Raw genomic sequence first — 24,656 nt, 5'->3', positions numbered from 1 at the left:
CTTTTGTCTCTTTTCTACTAGTGAGAGTGTCAGAGCTTATAAACTTTTCCTTTCTTATTATGGACTTAATAACTTAAAATAAATGAGCCTCATACCAGATTTTGTTACATGAGAATAAAACTTAAAAACCTAATTTTTTAAAATGAAATACAATTTATATTTAAAAAAAAAAAAAAAAAAGCAAAAAAAAAACCTTTTAGGCTCAAAGATTCTCATTACCTACAGAAATATTTCCAAAGCCAGTCCTGGAGTATCTCCCCAGCCAGTCTGGTTTTCAGGATATCTGCAATGAATGTACATGAGATTGGAGGCAGTGCATGAAAATGTCTGACATGCTTATTCATTGAGGTAGATCTTTAAAAAGTACGCCGGATTTTATAAGATACGCACGTAACCGCGCGTATCTTATAAAATCCGGGGTCGGCGCGAGCAAGGCTGCGCAAAATCGGAGCGGCCTCGGAGGGAACTTTCCTTCCGCATCCCCCCACCTTCCCCTCCCTTCCCCTATCTAACCCACCCCCAGCCCTACCTAAATCCCCCCCCTACCTTTGCTGTGCAAGTTACGCCTGCTTGAAGCAGACGCAACTTGCGCGCGCCACCTCGGCATCCCCCGGCACAGGCCGCAGTGCCGGGGGACTCGGGACCGCCCTCCTGGCCCGCCCCCCGAACCATCGCCACGCCCCCGGACCTGCCCCAGACCACACCCCCGGTCTGCCGACATGCCCCTTTTACGAAGACCTGGGACTTGTGCGTGCCGGCGGCCTATGCAAAGAAGGCACGCAGGGCTTTTAAAATCTAGCCCTATATATCCTAGAAACCAAAACCAGACTCTCTAGGGCAGCGGTTCTCAACCTATGGGTCGTGACCCCGGCGGGGGTCGAACGCCCAAAACGCAGGGGTCACGCGCTCCCGGTCTCTCCCGCTGCCGTTGCCGCCGGGCTGTCAGCACGTTCAAGCCTAGCGGGAACGGCAGCGGCGGTAGAAGAAGCTCTGCACCCGCGGCTGGGCCTTTTCTTCTTCCTGCGCCTGCCCCCCCCCCTCCCGTGACCCGGAACAGGAAGTGAATCGTGGTGCGCGGGAAGGAGAGAGAGCCGCGCCGCGCGAAAAAGTAGCAGCGGCGGCTGCAGCATCGGCCCCCGAGCAGTTGAAGCAGCCGGTAATGGAGAAAGGAGAGAGCAGCACGAGCCTCCCGCGGCCGATGGGATTCTTCTTTCTTGGCTAGCGGAGGCTGCTGCAGCTCCCATTTGTGCTCGGGGGAGAAGAGGAAGTGAGTCAGAGAAAGAGAGAGAAGCAGCCAGCCAGCCTGTGTGTGATTGACTGGTCAGAGAGCTGATGTGTGTGTGTATGTGAGAGACAATGAAAGTGATTGCTCAGGGAGATGACTGATGTGTATGTGAGAGTGTGAGACATTAGTCAGGGAGGTGACTGATGTGTGTGTGAGAGTGTGAGACATTAGTCAGGGAGGTGACTGATGTGTGTGTGTGAGAGAGAGAGAAAAAGCATGGAAGGGAGAAGTCTGGGTATGTGAGAAAGCATGGGCGTAAGAAGCCTGGTGTTGTGGGGGTGAAAGAAAGCATGGGAGTGAGAAACCAGGGTGAGTGTGCATGCATGAGAGAGAGAGACTGCTTGGTAAGGTGATGGTGTGTGTGAGAGAAAAAGACTGGTGTGTGTGTGAATGTGAGAGAATGTGATTCAGGGAATGAGAAGCCTGTGCACAGTGGAGAGTGAGCATGGAAATGAGAGAGACTGGTGTGTGTGTAACAGAGAGAAAGTGATTATGGGAATGAGAAGCCTGTGCATGTGGAGAGAACAAGCATGGGAGTGAGAGACTGGTGAGTGAGTGAGTGAGTGTGTGTGTGTGTGAGAGAGAGAGACAGAGAAAGTGATTATGAGAGTGAGAAGCCCATATATGTAAGTAGAACACGGGAGTGGGAAGCCTGTGTGTGTGTGTGTGTATGGCATGAGAGAAACTGTTCAGGAAGGTGACTGGTGTGTGTGTGTGTGAGAAAGTGATTATGAGAGTGAGAAGCCCGTATATGTAAGTAGAACACGGGAGTGGGAAGCCTGTGTGTGTGTATGGCATGAGAGAAACTGTTCAGGAAGGTGACTGGTGTGTGTGTGCCAAAGACTGTTTGGGAGATGATTGGTGTGTGAGAGACAGAAACTGGTCATGGGGGCATGACTGGTATGGTGTGTGTGTGTGAGAGACATGGGCACTAAGGAAGAGGACCATAAGTATAGAGCTTAGCTTCTACTGCTGCTTCTGGTGAGTGCCACGGCCTGCAGGGAAGGGGAGTAGGAGAGCTGCTGGAGGGGGTAAGTAAAGGTGGCTTTTTAAGTTTATTTTTCTTGACTGCCATTTTAATTGTGTGATGTCTGCTTTTTTGAAATATTTTATTGGTGTTTGGAGAATGTTTAATAGTTTTTATGCGTTTTTAATTGTTGGATGTTCATAGCTGTTTTGAAACATTTATTCTGCTTATTAGTATAGTTTTACAATTATTTCTGTGTGGAGATCTATAGCTGCTTGCTAGTTCTGTTTTCCTAATAAGAGGTGTATTGGTTTTTAGGACCTGATTTAATATTTGTAGTGTTGCCTTTTCATAGATAGGGTTGCTCCTGTTTGAGTGTATTCCATAATACAGGTGTAACTGTGTGCGGATTAGTTTATGTGCATTACTACAGATCCTGGGAGTATGTTAGGTCGGTTCTGTGTCTGTTACCGAGATGAGATATTTTGCTAGCATGTAAGCGTTTGTATCGGTCTTATTTGTTGTGTTTTCTCAGAGGACATGCATTGGTGGTAAACTGCTGTCTTTTCATAAGTAGGGCTATTGAGCCTGGAAATAGAAGGAGTTTGAGTTGCTGTTACTGAAATGTCACTAGAACCAGAATATCTTTTTTGTAGGGTGAGTTGTATGGGGAATGTCATAATTCTGCTTTACATCCATTATTGTGGGTCAGGGGGGTTCCTGTGGATACAAACTGTACTTTTACATCTAGCCCCGTGACGATCATGGGTCAGTGTGCCATGCATGTGAGAACCTATGGTGAGTTGAGTTACATTCACATTATAAATGTCATAATTAAATGATAAGTGTGCACTAAAATCCAACCCCATCCATAACCCCGCCCCCATATGACCAAAGCCCCGCCCTCACCCCACCCTCACGGGGCGAGGGCGGGGCGAGGGGTCACCGCAACATGAGGAACTGTATTGCGGGGTCACGGCATTAGAAAGGTTGAGAACCACTGCTCTAGGGGGAAGCACCAGGACTGGCTTGGAACTATCGACCTATAGTATCTCTCCCCTAATCCCTGGTCTAGGAGACTCAGGGATCCCTGCAGTTTTATAAACTGGAAAGAAATCTCCAAGAATATCCTCGGTGGCACTCTACGGTTGGAAGGGGTCACTGAACCATAGGACTGGCCCAAAATATTCTACGTTATTAATACTGCTTCAGTAAAATGTATTGAAAATGAAGCCAGGATGCACCATAAATAAAATGAAAAGAACATTTGGCAATACTACGTGTTGGAATGCCTTGAGGAACAAAACAGAAAGGGCAGTTTTACTTAGGCTTGCCTTTGCTTACGTGCTCATAATTGAAGTAGATTTAAACTACATTAATTTCTCCTGTGGACATGTTTCATAAACTCAGTTATTCAGATTTTTATGCTGATTTGCAGATGAATGTTCATTAACATACCATTAATGCTCTGCCATGTTATTCTTAGAAATAAAACTGGCTAATCCAAAGATCAGTTTTTGCATGTGAGACCCTTACTGTGAGTCATAGTAATCAAAAGAATGGACTGTTTACCTAGCAACTTGAAGATCAGCTATTAAATCAGGTAAAAAAAAGAGCCAATCTGTCTGCAAAGATCTTTGCCAGGAGCTTATTATCAAAACTATTTAGGATATTTAGGCAGGCATTTTATTAGTTGTCTATAGTGGGTTTTTATGTACCTTTTTAATAACTGGGAACAGGCTAGTTAGATGTTTGTACAGTTCTGTTCAAAACTTTTATGTATGTTTATCCTTTGTATATCACCTAGTATTTAGGTGATTAACACATTTTAATAAAAAAAGACAAAGATAAAACTAAGCAGTGAGATAGGTCAATAAGATTCTGGAAAAAGGGAATCCTTTTTCCTTTTTGAGCAATACAGTGATTAAGGCCTTATTACTTGCAAAAGGAAAACTTCACTCTTCAATCACCTATTTGAACATGGAACATAACAGAGATACCACATGAGTTTGTAGTATTTTGTAGAACCCCCCCCCCCCCCAATACCCATCTGGACCCAGGGGCTTATAGAACACAGTCTGTTATATACCCAACTGAATTTCCTGCAATGTAATCGGGGCATTCAGTACTTGCAGTTGAAAGGGTGTAAGATGCAGAAGTGTAAGACCCTGAAAGGGCTATGTCCCTTGGAATAAAGATGATGAAAATAATCTAAAAATACTTTACTTAGCTGGGCATGTGAGTTAACTAAGCTATTATTTTTATCCCTTATAGCAGCAATAATTTTCCTACCAATCCTCAGTTTAAAGATGCTAAAAATTTACCAGGCTTATTCGCATGTTTAAACAATTGGCACTTATAGTACATCATGGATTTTTGTGCTCTTTGACAGATTAGAGTTTAAGGCAGCCTGAGAAGAGATAAAGTTAGATCTTGCCAAATGAGTGGGATTTTTAGTCAAAATCAACCTCTCGTTGCCCTTGTTTTTCCAATCTTAAAAAGCTTGTGAGGGAGTCAGTTGGGCTGTTATATAAGCGGAGAGTAAAAGGGGTCAAGGAGAACAAGGAAATAGCTGAAGAAGTAAATGAATTCTTTGCCTTTTTCGTTACTGAGGAGGACGTTGGGAGTCATATCACACCAGAAACATTTTTTGATGGCGATGATCCTGAGAGACTAGATGGAATCACTGTGATACTAGAGGACGAAATAACTCAGATTGATAGACTAAAGATTAACAAATCACCAGGACCGGATAGTGTTCAGCCCAGAGTTCTGAAGGAACTAAAAAATGAAATTGCAGACCTGTTTCTGATGATTTGCAACCTATCATTTAAAACAGCCATGGTACCAGAAGACTGGAGGGTGGCCAAGGTAACGTCAATTTTTTAAAAGGGTTCCAGGAGTGATCCATGAAACTATAGACCAGCGAGCCTGATTTTGGTGTCAGGCATAATGATTGAAACTATTCTTGATAACAAAATTACTGAACAGATAGACAGACATGGTAAATGGGGAAAAGTCAACATGGTTTTGCAAAGGGAAATCTTGCCATACCAATTTACTAGATTTTTTTGAGTGTGATGTTGCCATGATTCAGGAAATGCCTTGAATGAACTGGAGCATAGTAAACTCCTACATGATTCAAATGCCCAAAAGATTACTGTCCCCACATTTCCAGATCTGCCCACTGAGCCTAGAGTAAATCCCAGAATCATAAGCAATGATATCCTGTCCTTCGCTAGATAATGATCATAAAAAAACTCTGCTTAACCCTCTACCTGGTTATTAACCTCAACCCTCTCTTCCCTTGGACCCCCCCCCTCCCCTTCTCACTGGAACAGAGAAATCCCTCATAGAGAGGGCAATCACAAGTAAAATGCTATAGGACCTTCTTGCCTCCCTCCTCCCCAAAATCCCCTATGTACAATCCTCCAACCAAGAATGAAAACATTAATCATGCAAATATACTTATATACAAATATACATATATACATGTAAGCATGATACAACATAAAAATGTCAAAGCCATGGTCCCTTTTAAGATCACAAGGAAAAACAAAGAGGGGGGCATTACATGATCCTCTCCAAGATGAAAAACTTTAGTTTCAGATGTTACAAGCAGCATCTCCGAGGTCCGGAGACAATTTGAACAAGAACTTAAATTCAGCTCTGTAATTAAGCAAGAAGGATTTATAGGCTGGTAGAATGGCCAGTATTTGTTCTCCTACAATCAGCGCAAAGTAATCAAAATCCTTAATACTGAGAATGAATAATCAGCAATAAAGTCCTGAGGTCAAAGAACAGTGCATGATAATGATAACTATTGAGAATATAACAAAGGTGAGATTGATGAAATTTTGAGAACATAAATCTATAATGGTCCATCAGCCAAAGCAAACAGGTCCCCCATGCGATTCAGCAGAAAAATTCTGGAAACGTCAGGTAATCGTGAAATAGTAACTAAACCACACAGGAAACGCCTCTTGGAACATGAATCCACCTTTAGGAAGCAAATGAACTGTTGCCATTTACAGGAAAAGGTAAGTAAGTTAACATTTTGCTGATCATATGATGTTATAACACTTGCCCCTTAAAGCCATGAAGGGTCACTGAAGGTCTGTGGAGGAGTGCAAAGACCATCCAATCCCAGATATTGAATAAAACAGACATCGGGCTCCTATCCCTATAGCTTAACTAATAGGATTCAGCCTACACAGCAAAGGTTTGAAGATCTGTACATATGTGAGTTCCACAACATAGTTCGCCAGAGTAGCGTCCCAATTTAACTAGGTGGCAGAATATCCAGCTAGTGCAAAATAGCACAGGCTGCCTAAGGCTGGGTACTGGAGCATGAAACGAATCTTCTGCTCAAAACGTTTGCAGCAGATGGGAGAGAATTCTTGGCATAGAGCAGCCACTTTCACAGAATAGTTCTGTGAAATGATAATTTTATTTTCTTCAAAGGAAGGTAGCAAACCTCTGTAAAGTGCTTGCGAAAAGTTTAGGATTTTAACAATAACCACTCTAGGCTTCCTGCGGTTTTCCTGGTGATGGCTCACACTGTGGGCACACTTTATAATAGGTCTCAGTTCCTCCACCCAAGTGCAGCTCCTTGGGAAGCCAAGATTCCTTAAATCTCTGGGGCTCATTGTGTCAGCGTTTTAGGAAGGTCTGCAAATCATAAATTACTGTGGTATGATCTATTTTCTAGATCTGCTAGTTTAGACTGGTATTGTTACAGCTTCTGCTTTCATCGGGCCAGAGTTGCACCCCACCCCACAGTGGAGACCCACTGCTCTAAAGTTGAGACCTGTTGAGCAAAGCTCTCCATTCCTGAAGTCATCTCCTCCAGTTTATCAAAATCTTTGTCAAATTTGGAATCCAAAACTTTTATGACAGCCATGGTCACAGTTTCAATTAGCCAATCAGCAGGAGCTGCTGTCAAAGAGGTCACACTCATGCTGTCTATCATTTTGATGTCAGCGGGCTTCAGCTTCTTCTTTTCCTTCTTAGTAATTCTGCTGGACAGATTTACCGCAGACCAGCAGAAAAGGTATAGGAGATTTCTTAGAGGATTACACCTGAGAATCTTGAGGTTTGTGTGGTAGATTTATTGCTCTGCCTCCACTCAGAACATCATGTGATCTTGAATCCCAAGGATTTTAATGTGCAGGTCAAACACACCTGCAGACTTTCATGACTAAATTTGCAATCAATCTATCTTCAAAGGCACTGAAACCTCCTGGCAGATATGCTGAATTAACTTTGAACAAATGTTCCAGAAAGTTCAAACCTTTACAATTACCATCACTGTACTTTTCCATGGAGTACTTCATAGTGTGTTAACTCCATAGAGCAGATCTTCCCAACCCAGTCCTTGGGGCACACTTAATCCATCAGGTTTTCAGAATATCCACAATGAATATGCATGAGATAGATTTGCATATACTGGAAGCAGTGCATGCAGATCTATCTCATGCATATTCATTGTGGATATCCTGAAAACTTGACTGGCTAGGTGTGCCTTGAGGTCTGGGTTGGGAAGCACAGTCATGGAGTGTTAAACACAAGCCAACTAAGGGGGGTCATTTACTAAGCATTTTTTCCCAGAGATACAAAATGAGAGAAACCTTTAGTAAATAGGTCTTTAAGTTAGTTATCTCAACTAACAATAGTCACAGCTCAGAAGTAAATCCTGCAGCAAGAGATTTTAAAAAAAATCTGCAACAAAGTTTCTGAAATACTGTAGTAATTATGCAGCACATTTGCATAACTTAAGAACATAAGAAGTGCCATTCTGGGTCAAATCAAGGTCCTTTGAATCCAGCATCCTGTCTCCGATAGTAGCTAGTCCAGGTTATGAGTACCTGGCAGATTCTCAATAGCTGATCTATTTCTTGTTTCTCACTGTGAGGGAGGGTACAAGAAACTCCCTCAACCCACCTTAAGGTCTCATCCTATCTAGCCCAGTCCTTCTTAAGGATCAGACCTGCAAGGGATTCTGGGCCCAAGGAGGATCCCTTCAGCTTAGCATAAGAAGGCAGAGCCCAGAAGGGTTAGGCGGGCCCCGAGGGGCGGGCAGGCAGGAAGCCAGCCTACAATAAAACATGCTATGTTTGATGGTGTTCTGTATCAGAGCTACAAGGTGAGCTGCATTTACTTTGTTTTGGTTTTGCACTGTAAATAAATTTGCACAGGAGGAAACAGCCAAACTCTGCCTCCTTATTCCTCCTGGCTGTTTCCCAAGCCCCTATCACCCAAGTTACCACACTCACTCCCAGGGAAAAGTGTTGGCTTTCCAAAGTCTACCTGGCTAATAACTGTTTATGGACTTTTCCTTCAGGAACCTGTCTAATCCTCTTTTTGAACCCCACTATGTTAATTGGCTTGACCCAAGTCTTCTGGCAACAGATTCATAGCTTTGTTGTGTGTGGAGTGAAAAAATACTTTCTATAATTTGTTTTAAATATGCTAGCTGCTAGTTTCATGGAGTGTCCCTTAGTTTTAGTGTTATTTGAAAACAACTGTTCCCTATTTACCCATTCCACCACACTCATGATTTTATAAATTTCAATTTTATCCCCTTTTGGTTGTTTGTTTCTTTTCTAAGCTAAAGAGCTGTAATATGTTTAGCTTCTCCCCATAAGGGAGTTTTTCCATCCCCTTTACCATTACTGTTGCCCTTCTCTGTATTTTCTTTTATGTCCGCTTTGTCTTTTTTGAGATGGGGTGACCAGAACTGAACAGAATACTCAAAGTGTGGTCGTACGATGGATCCATGCAAAGGTGTTATGATATTCTCAGTTTTGTTCTCTATTCTTTTCCAAATAATTCTTAACATTCTATTTACCCTTTTGACTCCTACTGCACACAGAGCTGAAGATTTCAAGGTATTGTGCACAAGGACTCAGAGATCCCTTTCCTGGGTGGCGACACCTAACATGGACCCAGCATCATGTACCTGTAGTTGGGATTATTTTTCCCTACATACTTACTTTGCACTTGTCCACATTAAATTGTATCTTCCATATAGATATCCAGTCTCTTAGTCTCACGGGTCCTTAAATTCCTCACAATCTTTTGTTGTTTTAAAGCTTGAAACAATTTTGAGTCTTCTGCAAATCTGGTCACTTCACTCATAATTCCTTTCTCCAGTATCATTTATGAATACGCTAAATAGCATAGGTTCCAGTACAGATCCCTAGGCACGACACTAACAATCTTTTTCCATTTGGAAAACTGATCATTTAGTCCTACCCTCTTTTTCCAGTCTTGTATCCAGTTACCAATCCACAACAGGCCACTGTCTCTGATCCTATAACCTTGCCATTTCCCGAGGAGTTTCTCATGCGGGCCTTTGTCAAATGCCTTCTGAAAATCCAAATACACTCACGCTTATCCGCATGTTTATTTTATACCTTCAAAAAACTGTAATAAATTGGTAAGGCAAAAGTTCCTTTTGCAAAAACCATGTTGACCCTCCCCCATTACACTATTTCTATCTATGTGGTCAATAATTTTGTTCTTACAAATAGCTTCTATCATTTTGTCCAGCACCGACATCAGGCTCACCAGTGTAAAGCTTCCTGGATTGCCCTGGAGCCTTTTTCAGAAACTGGCGTCACATTGGCCACTCTCTAGTCTTCTGGTACTGTGGCCGTTTTAAATGATTGGTTGCAACTGACCAGAAACAAATCTGCAATTTCAAGTTTTAGTTCCTTCAGAACTCTGGGGTGAATGGTTTCTTTAGTCTGATTCATTACATCCTCCAGTTTCACAGTGATTTTGTTTAGTCACTCAGAGCCATTATCACTCAAAAATGTTTCCTGTGTGGGTATTTAATTATTTTGCATATTAAATAATATCCTGTACTCTCAGAGTGCGGGATGTGAACTTTAAAAAATGTTATAAATGAAATCTGAAAAATAAAAATAAGCATTTTTCCAACTTTGCTTAGTGTCTGAATTTCAAGTATGATTATGGGGGAGGAGAGGAAGAGGAAATCTAAAAATGAAGAGTGGAGAGAGATGAGGAGGAGAGAGATTCTGGGAACTGGGTATAGAGAGAGGAGAACGAAGTTCTGAGATCTTAGGAAGGGGGGAACCAGAGAGAGGAGAGCGAGGTGTCCCTCCCATAGCTCCAAGCCCTGCTCCTCCTTATATCCCTCCTCCGGTCTTTCCCCCTTCCCACCTCATCCTATTTCTCTCCATTTATTACCCCACTCTTAGTCCTCTTTTTCTCCTTTCCTGACCTCATCCTAGCTGCCTATACATACACACACACACATCCACCTCCCCCCCCCCCCCCTTAGCTACTGTTTCACGAGCACCTTAATTCCTCAGTCCCTCTTTCACTTATATGCCACATCTGTTTGCCCACTTTCACACATCCCCCATCCACCCAGGCCCTTTTTCACACAACCCCCATCTCCCCAACTACTCTATTCAAATAACCCCAAGCCAAAAGGATTTGGTTCTCACCACCACCCCCCCGGCTCTGTTTCACATTACCACTCCATCTACCTTCTCACTGTTATGCTGAGTGGACGGCAGAAGAGCGTGGCAACATCTCGGCCGCGTCCTCCTCCTCCTCTGCTGCTTTGAACTGCGCTGGACACCATACAACCATATGTTCAAAGCACAGGCTGGGCCCCAGAAAGAAGAGGAAGAGGACAAGACTCAAGGTGCTGTTGTTTTCCTTATCTTCCTAGAACCTGATCAGAGCAAAAAGGGTGCAATCAGCAGGGGAGGCAGCTCTACACATGCTTCAAAACATCCTCTGCCTCTCCCAGTCTGGATTGGCTTCAGCCTCCTGTGGCAATTTCTCACAGACTGACAATTTTCATAGGAAAGGTTAAATTCTGTAGCCCTTCCTGTGGCTATGGAAGCTCAGGGGCCCTGACAATATTTTTTCCGATGTATATAATGCAAGTAAAGCAAAAAGTAATGTGCAAAATAGCAGCATAAAATCTTTAGCCTACAAGACCAGTGTGTATTATTGACCAATTATAATTGGGTTGGTTATGCCAAATAAATGATCAACAGTTTGGGGGAAGAATTTTGAATCTTAGATCCCTAATATGACCATACTGTCTCCAACTGAGACTAAGCTCAAATTATCAGATGCTACTCTGCTCTGATTCCAATAACCGATAAAAAAAAATAAATTTCTAGTCTCGTAACAGCAGTACTAACTCAAAATATCAAGCTGCCTGTTTGTCAATATTTATTGCTTCCTCTTTTGGTTGTTTTCCAAAATCCCTTTTCGTCTAACATTTTACATTTCAATTTTTCCAGCAATTGTTTTGGTATAAAAGGCCACACTCCTTGTTTTCATCTGGGTAGAATTACAATGCAAACATCCGTGCAATACATGAATGGGGACCTGATGAAGGTCACCCTAACTTATGGTGAAGGCGGGGTGGGACTGGTTCACTAAAAGAAATGTTTGAAAAAATGTGAACACCAACATCTCCACAAGAATATGAACAAAAAAAAAAAGGGGGGGGGAGGGGGGAATCTCAAAATATATTTTAACTATTAGCTATTAACTCCCCGCCACTGCCCTCCCTCAAGATACACACACACATTCCACTTAGCTCCGTCATCTCAGCGACAGTCTCTGCCCAAGGGCCACAGACCACAGGTCCTTTTTTGAATCCAGTACCCGTGCACCCCAAAGTCTGGCCCATTGTGTGTTATCATTTTACAAAAATGTAAATTCCCTCCTCTCTTCTCCCCCACTCCTCACATTGGGTGTCCTCAGCCACAACATCCCATTAACCTTGCCTGTGTATAAAAGAAGGATAGCATGAAAAATTATTCTGGGAAAATAGTAAAACAACCACTTTGTCCATTAAACAAGGTTAGCTGCAGCCTTTTCAGGGTGATCAGAACCTTAAAGCAAATGGTTAGTCATAAAATGATCAACAGGATGCAGAATATTCCACTATTTACCAAATGTATAAAATCAATCATTGTACTTTGCATTACACTTTTGGCAGGCAGATGAAAGCTGCCTTTGGAAACAAATTCTTTTCAAAATTCACTTTCCTGGCCAACCTGGCGTTAGCTGCAGAATATATGACTTGTGTAAACGTGAGCAATTTATAAGAGCAGAAATGAAAATAGCAAACATACTGTTCTCCCGAACAAGGCAAAATTCCAAAGTGCTTTGGCTCTCCAAGGTACATTCTAATTCTACAGGGACATTGGGTTGACTCTGCTTTTCCAGGCGATACTGAGGACCTGAAATAAAAAAAAACCCCAAATCAAAATAATAAGATTAAAATTACATTAAAATTGTTAATTGTAAAGGAACAGAAAGATGCAGCAAATCTAAGGACTGAAAGGAGAAATATCAAGTCTCTTTCCCTAAGGCAGCTCCTAGCATAAAAGTGCATAATTCAGTCTTCGATTCTGATAATTGAACCTTTACCATAAATGATCTTTTCCAATCTGTGTGTATATTAAGCACACAAACATATTATTACAGTCAAACATCAAAGCAATATTTACAGCTCTAAAATAAAATGTTTGTTTAATGGTTATTGACCCCACCCACAATTATTCATATGGTAAAGGATTTTGCACTGAACCCACATTGTGGTACATATTATAGCACAACATATGGGTTCAGGTTACAATCTTTTATTTAAGCAACAATTAAGCTATAAGAAGCAAGTCAAAAGCACCCGGACAGCTTCAATCAAACCAAAACAACTACTGAAAATAGTCTTATATTGGGGAATGTAATATAAAAGCCATATGACACGGGACCATATATTTTCCAAACCTGTTTATTTAACAGAAGAGATCTGAAGGGGTCTTCGTGGTGGAGGAGTATTCAGAAGGCCACTTGGCTTGTCATAATACTCCTCCAACACCACAATTTTGCCTCTTTTGAGCGGGTGTAGCACAGACCTAATAAACCGTGAAAGACAGATAGAAAACCTCAAGGGCTGTTTCCAGTGAAACAGAAAAACAACATTTATTGTTGAGGAAAAAATCCTGATTTCTTAAGATGAATTTTTCAACTCCTTAGTTATTTTGAATTACTGTTCATTTCTTCTAAGACACAGAAAGCAATTTCAAATATTTACGTTATTGCAAGTTATACATATTACAAGTGCTCTCTCTAAAAAAAAACACCCAACAAAGAAATGTCTTCATATGTTTATAAAATAAAGCTCTATTTTAGAATTCAGCTTGAAGACCATATATTATATATAGATAGATATATAAAACAAACATTCTTAGTATAATGATGGGACTCCCAAAACTACTATACATATAACTATTAGTTCATTGGGCACCAACTGTATTCTGTGGTCATCTGTAAGAACAAAGAATAGCCTGCAAACACTTTTTTGCTAGTATTCCACTATGGTGCATCTGTCCCAACCAAAATATCTATGTTCAAACTAGCTTTCATACAATGGAAAACCCTGTTCCTTTATGTTGGATACTGAGCTTTAATGATGATTTTCTCAAGATTAATAGATTTGTTTTGCATTTTCATTGGATTTTTTTTGGCTTGGTTGTTTCTTCCTACTCTTTTGGAATCTCTAGCTCAATCAGCTAGATTTTGGAATCTCTAGCTTTTGGATTCTCTTTTGGAATCTCTAGCTCAATCAGCTAGAACAATCTTTTAATTTAGGCCAATAATTTCCCTCCACCTCACCTTACTATCCTACAAGCTATTCTATCAGATTCCCTCAGTTTATATATCAGTTTAGCTTTCCAACTCTACTTTCAACCATTCCAAATATATGCTCCATATACAGTAATTTTAATTATCCCAGTATGCACCTAGACCCTTTTCCAGGTTAGTCTTCCTACTAAAGAATTGTATTACCTTTATTTATTCATTAGTACTTTATTTCCCCAGTTCCGTTTTTGATCCAAGTTTTTCTCCCTTGTTCAATGTAATCACATTCTCACATGCTTGTTTAATGTTCTAATGTAAATTGAAGTGATATGTAACTTTGCTACATGAACTGCAGTATATAAAAATGTTAAATAAATAAATAAATCAGAACTGGAATATAATGGGCTACAGTATTATGACCCTTCATTTGCAAAATTCTGGGAATTATTCCTTGATTTTATATCCAATCCCAACTCACTTAGCCCAGTCAGTGGAGCAATGTGCCTCAGCCGGGGAGAGTGCATCAAGGCTCTTTCCAGAACCCTGTATATAACTAGCTACTAGATATCACCATTAATCAATGAATTGGACATCCTAGTGGGGGCTGTAAATTCAGCCTTCATTGCATGCCCAGCCCCAGTCAACCTGAGGAGTTGAACACTTAAGCCTGGAATCGAACTTAGGTCTTCCACAATGCAGTGCAAAGCACTGCTACTGAGCCAGCTCCTATCTTTTACTGGAATACTGTTAGATTCATCCACAGCATATATGCTGCACCTGAGTTTTCAAATCCACTGAAATAGTATGATTTTTTTAGGGCTAAAAAAGCTGCTAAATTGGAGGTGGAGAAGAGAAGGAGCGAGAGAGCTGACCCAGCTGCCATTCCTGGGGTGTGGTGGAGTTACCGGCCCCGACGGGGTTACAGCTGGGCTTTTCCTGTGCCTGACATCATCAGAGGAGGACATCTGAGGGGCCTTAAAACCGGCCCTCTTGTGGCGTCCCTTTGAGGTGGAGAAGAGAAGGAGCGAGAGAGCTGACCCAGTGGCCATTCCGGGGGTATGGTGGAGTTACCGGCCCCAACGGGGTTACAACTGGGCTTTTCCTGTGCCTGATGTCATCAGAGAAGGACGTTTGAGGGGGCCTGAAAACCGGCCCCTCTGTGGCGTGCAGCCAACGCCAGCGTGTCGCCAAAACCGCGTGCTCCAAAGGGGCATGAGGCTTTGTTTCAACTTTTTCTTCAATACGGTACTGTGCCTTAATTTCTATCCCCTTGGTAATTTGTAAGTTTGACTGTCTCTCCTGATCTTTCGAAGCCTCCATTGTTGGGGGGGGGGGGGGGTTTAAATTGGTGGATAATCAGTGAACTGCATGAAGCCGTGTGGTCAAGGTCAGAAATTCCTCTTAGTATAATGCCTCATTCGGCTAGGAAACGGAGGGCTAAGGAGCGGGAAGTTTTCACTGCTTCTATCTCCTCTCCAGTGTAATTTATCTGCCCAATGAATTTACATGGGACATGGCAAGGATCAGGAATGAGCTCGCTGCAGGGAGACCGGGATGAAGTGGAAACCGGCTCCCTTCAAGAGCTGCAAACAACTCTGTCCCCGATCGATCGGAGATCTCCTGCAAACCCAGCTGAGAATTATAATCTTTCATTGTTGGAGTCATCCCCCAAGGGGGAAGCCAGAGAAGATCTACGGGCTGTCCTGGAGACAGGCGGAGTAGGAGATGCCAAGGACTGCACAGTTAGCCCACTGTTTGGAAGGGAAGTGAAAACTGGATTTTACTGTTATTCCTAAGGAGAAAGATTTATTAAAACCTGAAGTGGTAACACTTGATGTATTATGGGAAACTGTTCAAAATGTTAATGATAATCTATGTCTCCAGTTTAATAATTTTGCAGTGTATGCTAAGGGGATGGATGATAGAATGGAAAAAATGGAGAGAGAAGCCTTAGGGAATACAAATAAAGTATCAGGGTTAGATGAAAAATTATAAAGATCTTTGGAAGTTCAGGGGAAACTAATTAAGGAAAATCAATGTTTGACAAATTGTATGGAACAATTAGAGAACCAAGTAAGGGGGAAAAATTTAAGATTTATAAATTTTCCAAGGGACCCCTTAATTACACCCCATATGTGGACAAAATATCTGGTTCAAATATTGAAGTTACCCCAGCAGACCTTTCCATCACTTTCGAGGATTTATTATATCCGATCTTACAAGAAAAGAATAGATCCTAATAATAAGGGATTTCAGATCTTAGTACCCACTACACCGAACCTGAAATGGATCTAACAAATATATTAGAGTCCTCACAGAAGGAGCAGGTTCGTCCTGCCACTCTGATAGTTGTTTTTCTTATAGAAACAGAGAGTGGATTTTGCATAAGGTTCTTCGCACTCGTGATGAGTCCTTTATGGGATTAAAAATGTCTGCATTTCCAGATCTTGCCAGGTCCACACAAATCAGGAGAAAACAATTCTTACAATTGAGACCCCGAGTATTAAATTTGGGGGCAATGTTTATATTGAAGTATAATTGTAAATGTGTTATTAAGTATAGAGATAATACGTATATATTTATGGTGCCTGAGCAATTAGAAAATTTCCTGAAAGATAAATATTCTGATATTAATGTATCATCCCCTTCAACAGTGGAGGAAGTGCAATAGGTCCTTGATAATGCAATCATAAATTAGTTTATGTCCTATTCATTGATATATATGCCATATCTATCTTTCTTTGAAAGTAATTTTTAGTTACCTTAGGTTGAGAGTATCCTCCCAAATGTAGAAGACTTTAGCAATGATTGATATTGTAAATTGTTTGCTTTTTTGTGAACTTGTGTGTAAAAAATTGATGCTTTCTTGGATTCCAATGTAAAATGGATATAATAAAAAATTAAAAAATAAAAAAGCTGCTAAATTCATTCTATGTACATTTACAGTATAAAAAAAATGAAGGTAGGAACATTTTGATCTAGTACTACAAAACAATGGTAAGACGAAGTGCTGGCCACTTGTATAGGTTCCCAGCTGCTCTTATGAAAGGCCCATATCTCACATTGGATTCCTTTCCAGGTTGAGAGCCACAAAATACAATCAAGGGTAACAACTGCACATAAAGTCAACAAATAGCTCTAACTAAAGTCTAGTAAAACATCCATTTGGAACTCCGTGCCTTCCCAAATGAGGATAAGCATGTAGCCTCATCACCCCTTCAAATCCCAAACTGGAGGTCCACTTCCCTAAGTAAGGGTGAATTTTGTCCCTGAACAGGGTGGATCTTTCTCTGGATACCTTTGGAATTACCGAGCCTGCCAGCATTTCTGGAGTCATATTAATATTACATGCTTTCCTGTTCCTCCTACCTGCATTCGAGCTTTCTAGGCTTCTGCAAGAATGGAGCTGGAACTAGATTTCTTCCTGTCCCTGAAATCTACTCAAGGACTCAATTCTTGAGCTTACTGGCCTGTCTCTCCCTGCTGCTTTTAACTGATCAAACTTTATTCCTTTTTCTTTCTCCTTGGATTAACACTGTGTCTCCAGTAGTTCCTCTTTCTCTCTCTTCCACATATGGGGAAAGATTAAACGATTTCTTTGCTTCGGTATTTACAGAAGGTTTTCATGGGTAATGATTCAGGTGAACTGAACCAAATCACGGTGAACCTAGAAGATGTGGTAGGCCTGACTGACAAACTGAAGAGTAGTAAATCATCGGGACTGGATGGTATACACCCCAGGGTTCTGAAAGAACTAAAAAATGAAATTTCAGATCTATTAGTTAAAATTTGTAACCTATCATTAAAATCATCCATTGTACCTGAAGACTGGAGGGTGGCTAATGTAACCCCAATATTTAAAATGGGCTCCAGGGGCGATCCTGGAAACTACAGACCAGTTAACTTGACTTCAGTGCCAGGAAAAATAGTGTAAATTGTTCTAAAGATCAAAATCACAGAACATATAGAAAGTCATGGTTTAATGGAACAAAGTCAGCATGGCTTTACCCAAGGCAAGCCTTGCCTTACAAATCGGCTTCACTTTTTTGAAGGGGATAATAAACATCTACCTTATAAATGGCCTGTGACCGACGGCCCGCAAATGCGCAGTAGAGACCAGCTCTACCGCGCATGTGCGGGCGAGCACGTCGCTCTGAGGCAGCTTCAGAAAGAAAAAAAAATGGCGGCGTCCAGTGGCAGCAGCGGGCGGCGGCAGTACCGGCAGCGGGCGGCGACGGCGGTAGCGAGGGAGGGAGAAGAGAGAGAGAGGGAGGGACGGACTGAGTGGGAGGGAGGGACGGAGAGAGAGAGTGGGAGGGAGTGACTGAGTGGGAGGGAGGGACTGAGTGGGAGGGAGGGATTGAGTGAGGGAGTGGGACTGAGTGAGAGGGAGAGGGGGGACTGAGGGAGGGAGTGGGACTGGGAGAGAGAGGGAGGGAGTGGGACTGAGGGAGAGTGAGTGGGACTGAGTGAGTGAGAGGGAGGGGGGAGTGAGTGAGAGGGAGGGGGGAGGGAGTGACTGAGTGGGAGGGAGGGATTGAGTGAGGGGGAGGGACTGAGGGAGGGAGTGGGACTGAGGGAGAGAGAGGGAGGGAGGGAGTGGGACTGAGGGAGAGGACGGAGGGAGTGGGGACTGAGTGAGAGTGAGTGGGACTGAGTGAGTGAGAGGGAGGGAGAGAGGGGGGAGGGAGTGAGTGAGACTGAGTGGGAGGGAGGGACTGAGTGATAGGAGAGGGAGGGTGGGGAGGAGTGGGTGAGGGAGGGGGTGGTGAAGAGTGAGGGGAGAGAGAAAGAGGGGGAGGTGAGAGACAGAGGGATGTAGCCCGTTTTAACGGGCTTAACGGCTTGTGTAGATATAGGTGAACCGGTGGATGTAGTGTATTTGGATTTTCAGAAGGCATTTGACAAAGTTTCTCATGAGAGGCTTCTAAGAAAAGTAAAAAGTCATGGGATAGGTGGCAATGTCCTTTTGTGGATTACAAACTGGTTAAAAGACAGGAAACAGAAAGTAGGATTAAATGGGCAATTTTCTCAGTGGAAAAGGATATACAGTGGAGTGCCTCAAGTATCTGTACTAGGACTTGTGCTTTTCAATATATTTATAAATGATCTGGAAAGGAATACGATGAGTGAGGTAATCAAATTTGCATATGATACAAAATTGTTCAGAGTAGCTAAATCACAAGCTGATTGTGATAAATTGCAGGAGGACCTTGCGAGACTGGAAAATTGGGCATCCAAATGGCAGATGAAATTTAATGTGGATAAGTGCAAGGGAATGAATATAGGGAAAAATGACCCATGCTGTAGTTACACGATGTTAGGTTCCATATTAGGAGCTACCATCCAGGAAAGAGATCTAGGTGTCATAGTGGATAATACTTTGAAATCATCGGCTCAGTATGCTGTGGCAGTCAAAAAAAACAAACAGAATGTTAGGAATTATTAGGAAGGGAATGGTGAATAAAACAGAGGCTGTCAAAATGCCTCTGTAGCGCTCCATGGTGAGATCACACCTTGAGTACTGTGTACAATGCTGGTCGCCGCATCTCAAGAAAGATATAGATGCGATGGAGAAAGTACAGAGAAGGGCAACCAAAATGATAAAGGGGATGGAACAGCTCCCCTATGAGGGAAGACTAAAGTGGTTAGGACTGTTCAGCTTGGAGAAGAGACGAATGAGGGGGGATATGATAGAGGTCTTTAAAATCATGAGAGGTCTAGAACAGGTAAATGTGAATCGGTTATTTACTCTTTCGGACAATAGAAGGACTAGGGGGCACTCCATGAAGTTAGCATGTAGCACATTTAAAACTAATTGGAGAAAATTCTTTTTCACTCAACGCACAACTAAACTCTGGAATTTGCTGTCAGGGGATGTAGTTAGTGCAGTTAGTGTAGCTGGGTTTAAAAAAGGTTTGGATAAGTTCTTGGAGGAGAAGTCCATTACCTGCTATTAATCAAGTTGACTCAGAAAATAGCCACTGCTATTACTAGCATCACTAACGTGGGATAAACTTAGTTTTGGGTACTTGCAGCCTGGATTGGCCACTGTTGGAAAAAGGATGCTGGGCTTGATGGACCCTTGGTCTGACCCAGTATGACAATTTCTTATGTTCTTATCACAATCAGTCAATAAATGTATGGAAATTTCATTTCTATACCACTATCCTTGGAACCAAACAAAAATGACCTATAAAAGGACATAGGGAAACTGCAGAAATTCTTAAAAAGTAAGGATATTTAATTAGGTCCATCAATTGCAGATTTTTTATGGAACATGTTTTATTTAGGGTTGGAATGGCTGCACTCTGCCTTGACTGAGGCAGTGGATCTTCACAGTTGGCTATTTAGGGTCAGACGAGATGAATAACTGAAAGCTAAAGCACACTACAAAAAATTTCAACAAAAGAATAAATATGTGAATTCCAGAAATAAAAACAAACAGAAAACTAGAAAAATTTGCACAGAATTCCAAAAACTGCACCTCACCAATGGTCCTATTCACAGTCAGAAAGATTTTATAATAAAAATTGTTTCCAAAAGAAGAAATATGTTGGGACTGTGAAAAGTAGTAAAGAAATACTTTAGGGCTGCAGAAATGAAAATAATTGTATATGTATATACATATATACACACAATAAAAAGCATATATTCATGTTTGTGGGGATATGTATATAAACGTACATACTGGTATAATTCATTTTGGTTGTAAGTAAATGCACAGTTCAGTGACAATGTAAAACAGTAGGAAGCCAGCAGCTATCTGTTCCTCCACAAACAGAAAAGCTGCTTTGAGGCAATTTCTATTGTAACAGCCTCTGCAATGAAATGATTCTATAGCATGTAAAAGGAGCTTTAAAAGAAGAATGTAAACAAGTCTTCAGGCAACATCTACCCTTTTAAAGTAAAGTTCCAAGAACATTACAAATCTAAAGCTCTTTCGCTTCTACTGGGGAGGGAGGGAGGGAGGGAGAGAGAGGGCAATAAGGATGATTCTGTGAAGCACAGAATCAGCTCTACTGCAGGAAATGGAAAATTCATTTTAGATGTACAAGTGATGTATTTATTGTAGAAAGATCATGTAGCTTAATGGTCTAGTAGCTACAAAATACTGCTTTGGGCACCTGAAGAGAATTTCCCAGTTCAACTACTAAAATAGTTTTCTCTTTTTTTTTTTTTTAATGTGTGTGGAGTTTTGTAATCCTGAGGCAACTATCTATACATTTACATTCCCAGAAAATCCATTCAGAATATGCCAATCTTTGCACATACAATTGTGCTCATAAGTTTACATATCCCTGGCAGAATTGTAAGATGTGTAGCATTTTAAGAATCATGAGTGATCAGACAAAACATGTCTGTTATTTTTAAAGAGTTTCAAATTAAACTATTATGCATCGCAAAATAGAACCACCATTAAACAAACCATTGCAATAAAGGAAATTTAAAAAATGGTCCTATTCAAAAGTTTGTATAACTTTGAATGTCTGGGCTGATAATATATACGCAAGTTGACACACACACAGGTTGAGAGGGCAGTGAAGGGTAGGTATCCATACTTGTGCCTTGTTTGATTGTAATTAGTGTCTGTGAATAAATAGTCAATGAATTTCTTAGCTCTTGAGAAACCCTTGAGCATTTCATTCAAGACTGCATTGATTTTGGTGGTTACTGAAGCATGGGGAAAGCAAAAGAACTGTCAAAGGATTTGCAAGCAAAAGTAGTTCAACTTTATAAATCAAGAAAAGGATATAAAAAGATATCCAAAGATTTGAAAATGCCAATCAGTACTGTTCAAACTCTGATCAAGAAGTGGAAAATTATGGGTTCAGTTAATACCAAGCTTCAGTCAGGTAGACCAAAAAAGATTTCAGACACAACTGCAGGAAAATTTGTCAGAATGCAAAGAAAAACCCACAAGCAAATTCTACTGAAACAAAGTGGTGTCGATGTTTCAGCATGTACAATAAGGAGATACTTGAACAAAAATGGGATGCATGGTAGAGTTGCCAGGAAAAAAGCCATTGCTGCACCACTGCCTCAAAACAACCCGCTTACAATACGCCAAACAACATCTAGAGAAGCCTTTAAAGTTCTGGAACAAAATAATTTGGAGTGATCAGACCAAAATTGAACTTTATGGTCAGAAATATAAATGATATGTTGGAGAGGAGTCAACAAAGCCTATGAAGAGAAGCACACCATTCCTACTGTGAAGCATGGAGGTGGCACAGGGAATTTAGTCAAAATTGATGGCAGGATTAATGCAGCATCGTATCAGAAAATATTGGAGGACAATTTGCATTCATCAGCCATTAAGCTGCATATGGGGCACACTTGGACTTTCCAATATGACAATGATCCAAAACATAAGGCCAATTTGACCCTTCAGTGACTTGATCAGAAGGAAGTGAAGGTTCTGGAGTGGCCATCACAGACTCCTGACCTCAACATCATTGAGCCACTTTGGGGAGAACTCAAACATGCAGTTCATGCTAGGCAACAAAAGAATTTGCAGGATCTGGAGGCTTTTTGCCAAGAGGAATTGGCAGCTTTACTACATGAGAAAAGAGAGACCTCATTCACAACTATCACAAAAAACTGCAAGCAGTCATTGATGCAAAAGGGGTAATACACAATTGTGCAAATTTTAAAACACGGGTGCAAATACCAGGGAATATGCACGTGGCCGGGCCCTGAGTGCACCAAATGCATTTTTGAAAGGGCCCAGCCACGCATGTATCTCCCGATATGCGCAGAAATGCTGGGCCAGCCAAAAGGGGTGGGCCGGGCAGGGACTGGCCGGGACAGCGGACATTAGTTCCTGTCCCGGAGAAGCGCATGCCGGCACAGATAACTTACTTCTGCTCCAAAGTAGCAGGTAAGTTAAAAAACAAAAAAATAGGGTAGATGGGTAGGGGTTAGGGGTAGGAGAGGAGAGGGGAAGAGGTAGGAAGGTTAGGTAGGGGTATAGGGAAGTTTCCTCCCAGTCCATTCCTGAATTGGAGTGGACTGAGAGGGAACTAGGGAAGGCCTACCTGCGTCACCTCACTTATTTTTGCAAAATACCCCCCCCCCCCCTTGCGCGTGAGAGATGAAACCTGCCTGCACATGCGTGAGCAGATTTTAAAATCGGGTGTGCATGTGCACGCGGGAAACGTATTTTATAACATGCGTGTGCCAACGCCTGAACTCTGCCACCCCTGGGATACTGAGGTGTACACCATCCTGGTTGATCATCTGATTCACGTGGACACGTTTGTTATAGCAACTATGTGGAAATCAACCTCCACTATGGAACTGTGGTACAAACAGATTCACGATATTGCCTTGCTTGAGAAGCTGACATGCTCTTAATCATGAATTCATGCTATATGCTAGGATTTGGGGCAATTATTGGTCTTTCTAGGACAAAAAGGATAAATGAATGTTTGTATTTTTCAAGATTTATTTAAAAGAGAACTATGAATTTATACGAATATCAGTAATATTGTATTTTGCTAGCTGTGTTTCACAGAAATCTAGCTGTGTGTGTAGTGCTGTGTTTCCCTTTTTTTAGACATAGGTTTTTTAAAAATATAAGCAGCAATTTTTTAGGGTACTGTTCTAAAGTATCATGTTGCTACGATATGAGCCACACTAACATAACTGTATTGCTCCATACCTCCTCAGCATCTCTCTCTTGGCTGCAGACTCCTCTGACACAGCTTCTGTAACATGCGGTATCTAGTGACTCTGACTAGGAAGCAGACCACAATCCAATGACTTCCTATGGTGCTGTCTGATGACATCATCACTGCCTTGAATATAAGAAAGCTCAATACACCTAGCCAGCACCTCAGCAATAGGTCCTTCTGCTATGGTGTTGTTGTTGCTTCCTCTTCTGACTCCTGTTCCTACTAGCCTGTTTACCTGTTCCTGTCTCTGTACCAGTCCTTGCCGTTTACCTGCTTTGCACTGCACCTAACGACCTGTACTGGTTCCTGCTTCGCCTGTGGATTGACTTCTTGTTGCTGAGCCTGGCCAGGCCTTTTGACATTGCTTTGTTTTGCTGCTTGCTCTGACCTCAGCTTGCCTCCTTGTCTCAGCCTGAACTTTGCCACCCCTAACCTTAGCCTGCTTTTCACCTCTGCCTGGACCCTGCCCGTCTTGACTGCAGCTTGCAACACGTCAGTTGCCATCTATCAAGGCCTAGTCCATGCTCACATGAACTAGGCTGCACCAACCCGACAGCAGTCCATGGGCTACCTTCTAGAAGCATGACAGTAACTGGTTCGTAATGGCTCAACAAATTTCAACTTAATGGCACTTGGATAATTTGAGAATATAAGGAGTTATAGTTAGAAGATCATCTACAGCAGGTGAAATGCAGTCTTTTGAACTACATTTTCCACAATGTCAATCAGGGCCGAAGTTGAAAAATAAAGAAAAAGAAATAATTGTTGCTGTGACTGGAGCCAACATATCTTATCTACTGATTTCATGGACTTGTTGATTTTATATATTCTTGGTTTGCTTTGAGATTGTTTTATGATGTTCTCTGTCTTATGTTTTTCATCATTGGATTGTATGTTGTTTACTTTTAATCTGCCTAGGACAAAATATTTGAATTAATAGAATAGAATACATTTTTTATAAATAAATAAAAGAAATATTGACTCTACATGAGCAGGACTGGCTTCAGTTTCAGTTCTAGATTCAACTTGGCCCTATGGGAACTCCTCCATTGATAAAGCAAGAATGAGGCTGGTC

General features: G+C 41.7%; 1 protein-coding gene across 3 annotated transcripts in view; it reads right to left on the bottom strand.

Annotated features, from left to right (window-relative positions):
* Positions 1-24,656, bottom strand: part of MAPKAP1 (MAPK associated protein 1) — a 441,680-nt gene that overhangs the window by 85,385 nt on the left and 331,639 nt on the right. For all 3 annotated transcript variants that reach the window (XM_029611492.1, XM_029611493.1, XM_029611495.1), the window contains one exon: positions 12,392-12,499. In XM_029611492.1, coding sequence (XP_029467352.1) covers positions 12,392-12,499 — 108 coding nt within the window. The remainder of the gene's footprint in view (positions 1-12,391; positions 12,500-24,656) is intronic.

This window comes from Rhinatrema bivittatum, chromosome 8 (assembly GCF_901001135.1).
Source record: "Rhinatrema bivittatum chromosome 8, aRhiBiv1.1, whole genome shotgun sequence".
In the NCBI taxonomy this organism is placed as follows: domain Eukaryota; kingdom Metazoa; phylum Chordata; class Amphibia; order Gymnophiona; family Rhinatrematidae; genus Rhinatrema; species Rhinatrema bivittatum.
The sequence above is the reverse complement of the archived record's forward strand: the minus strand, read 5'-3'. Positions and strand labels throughout refer to the sequence as shown.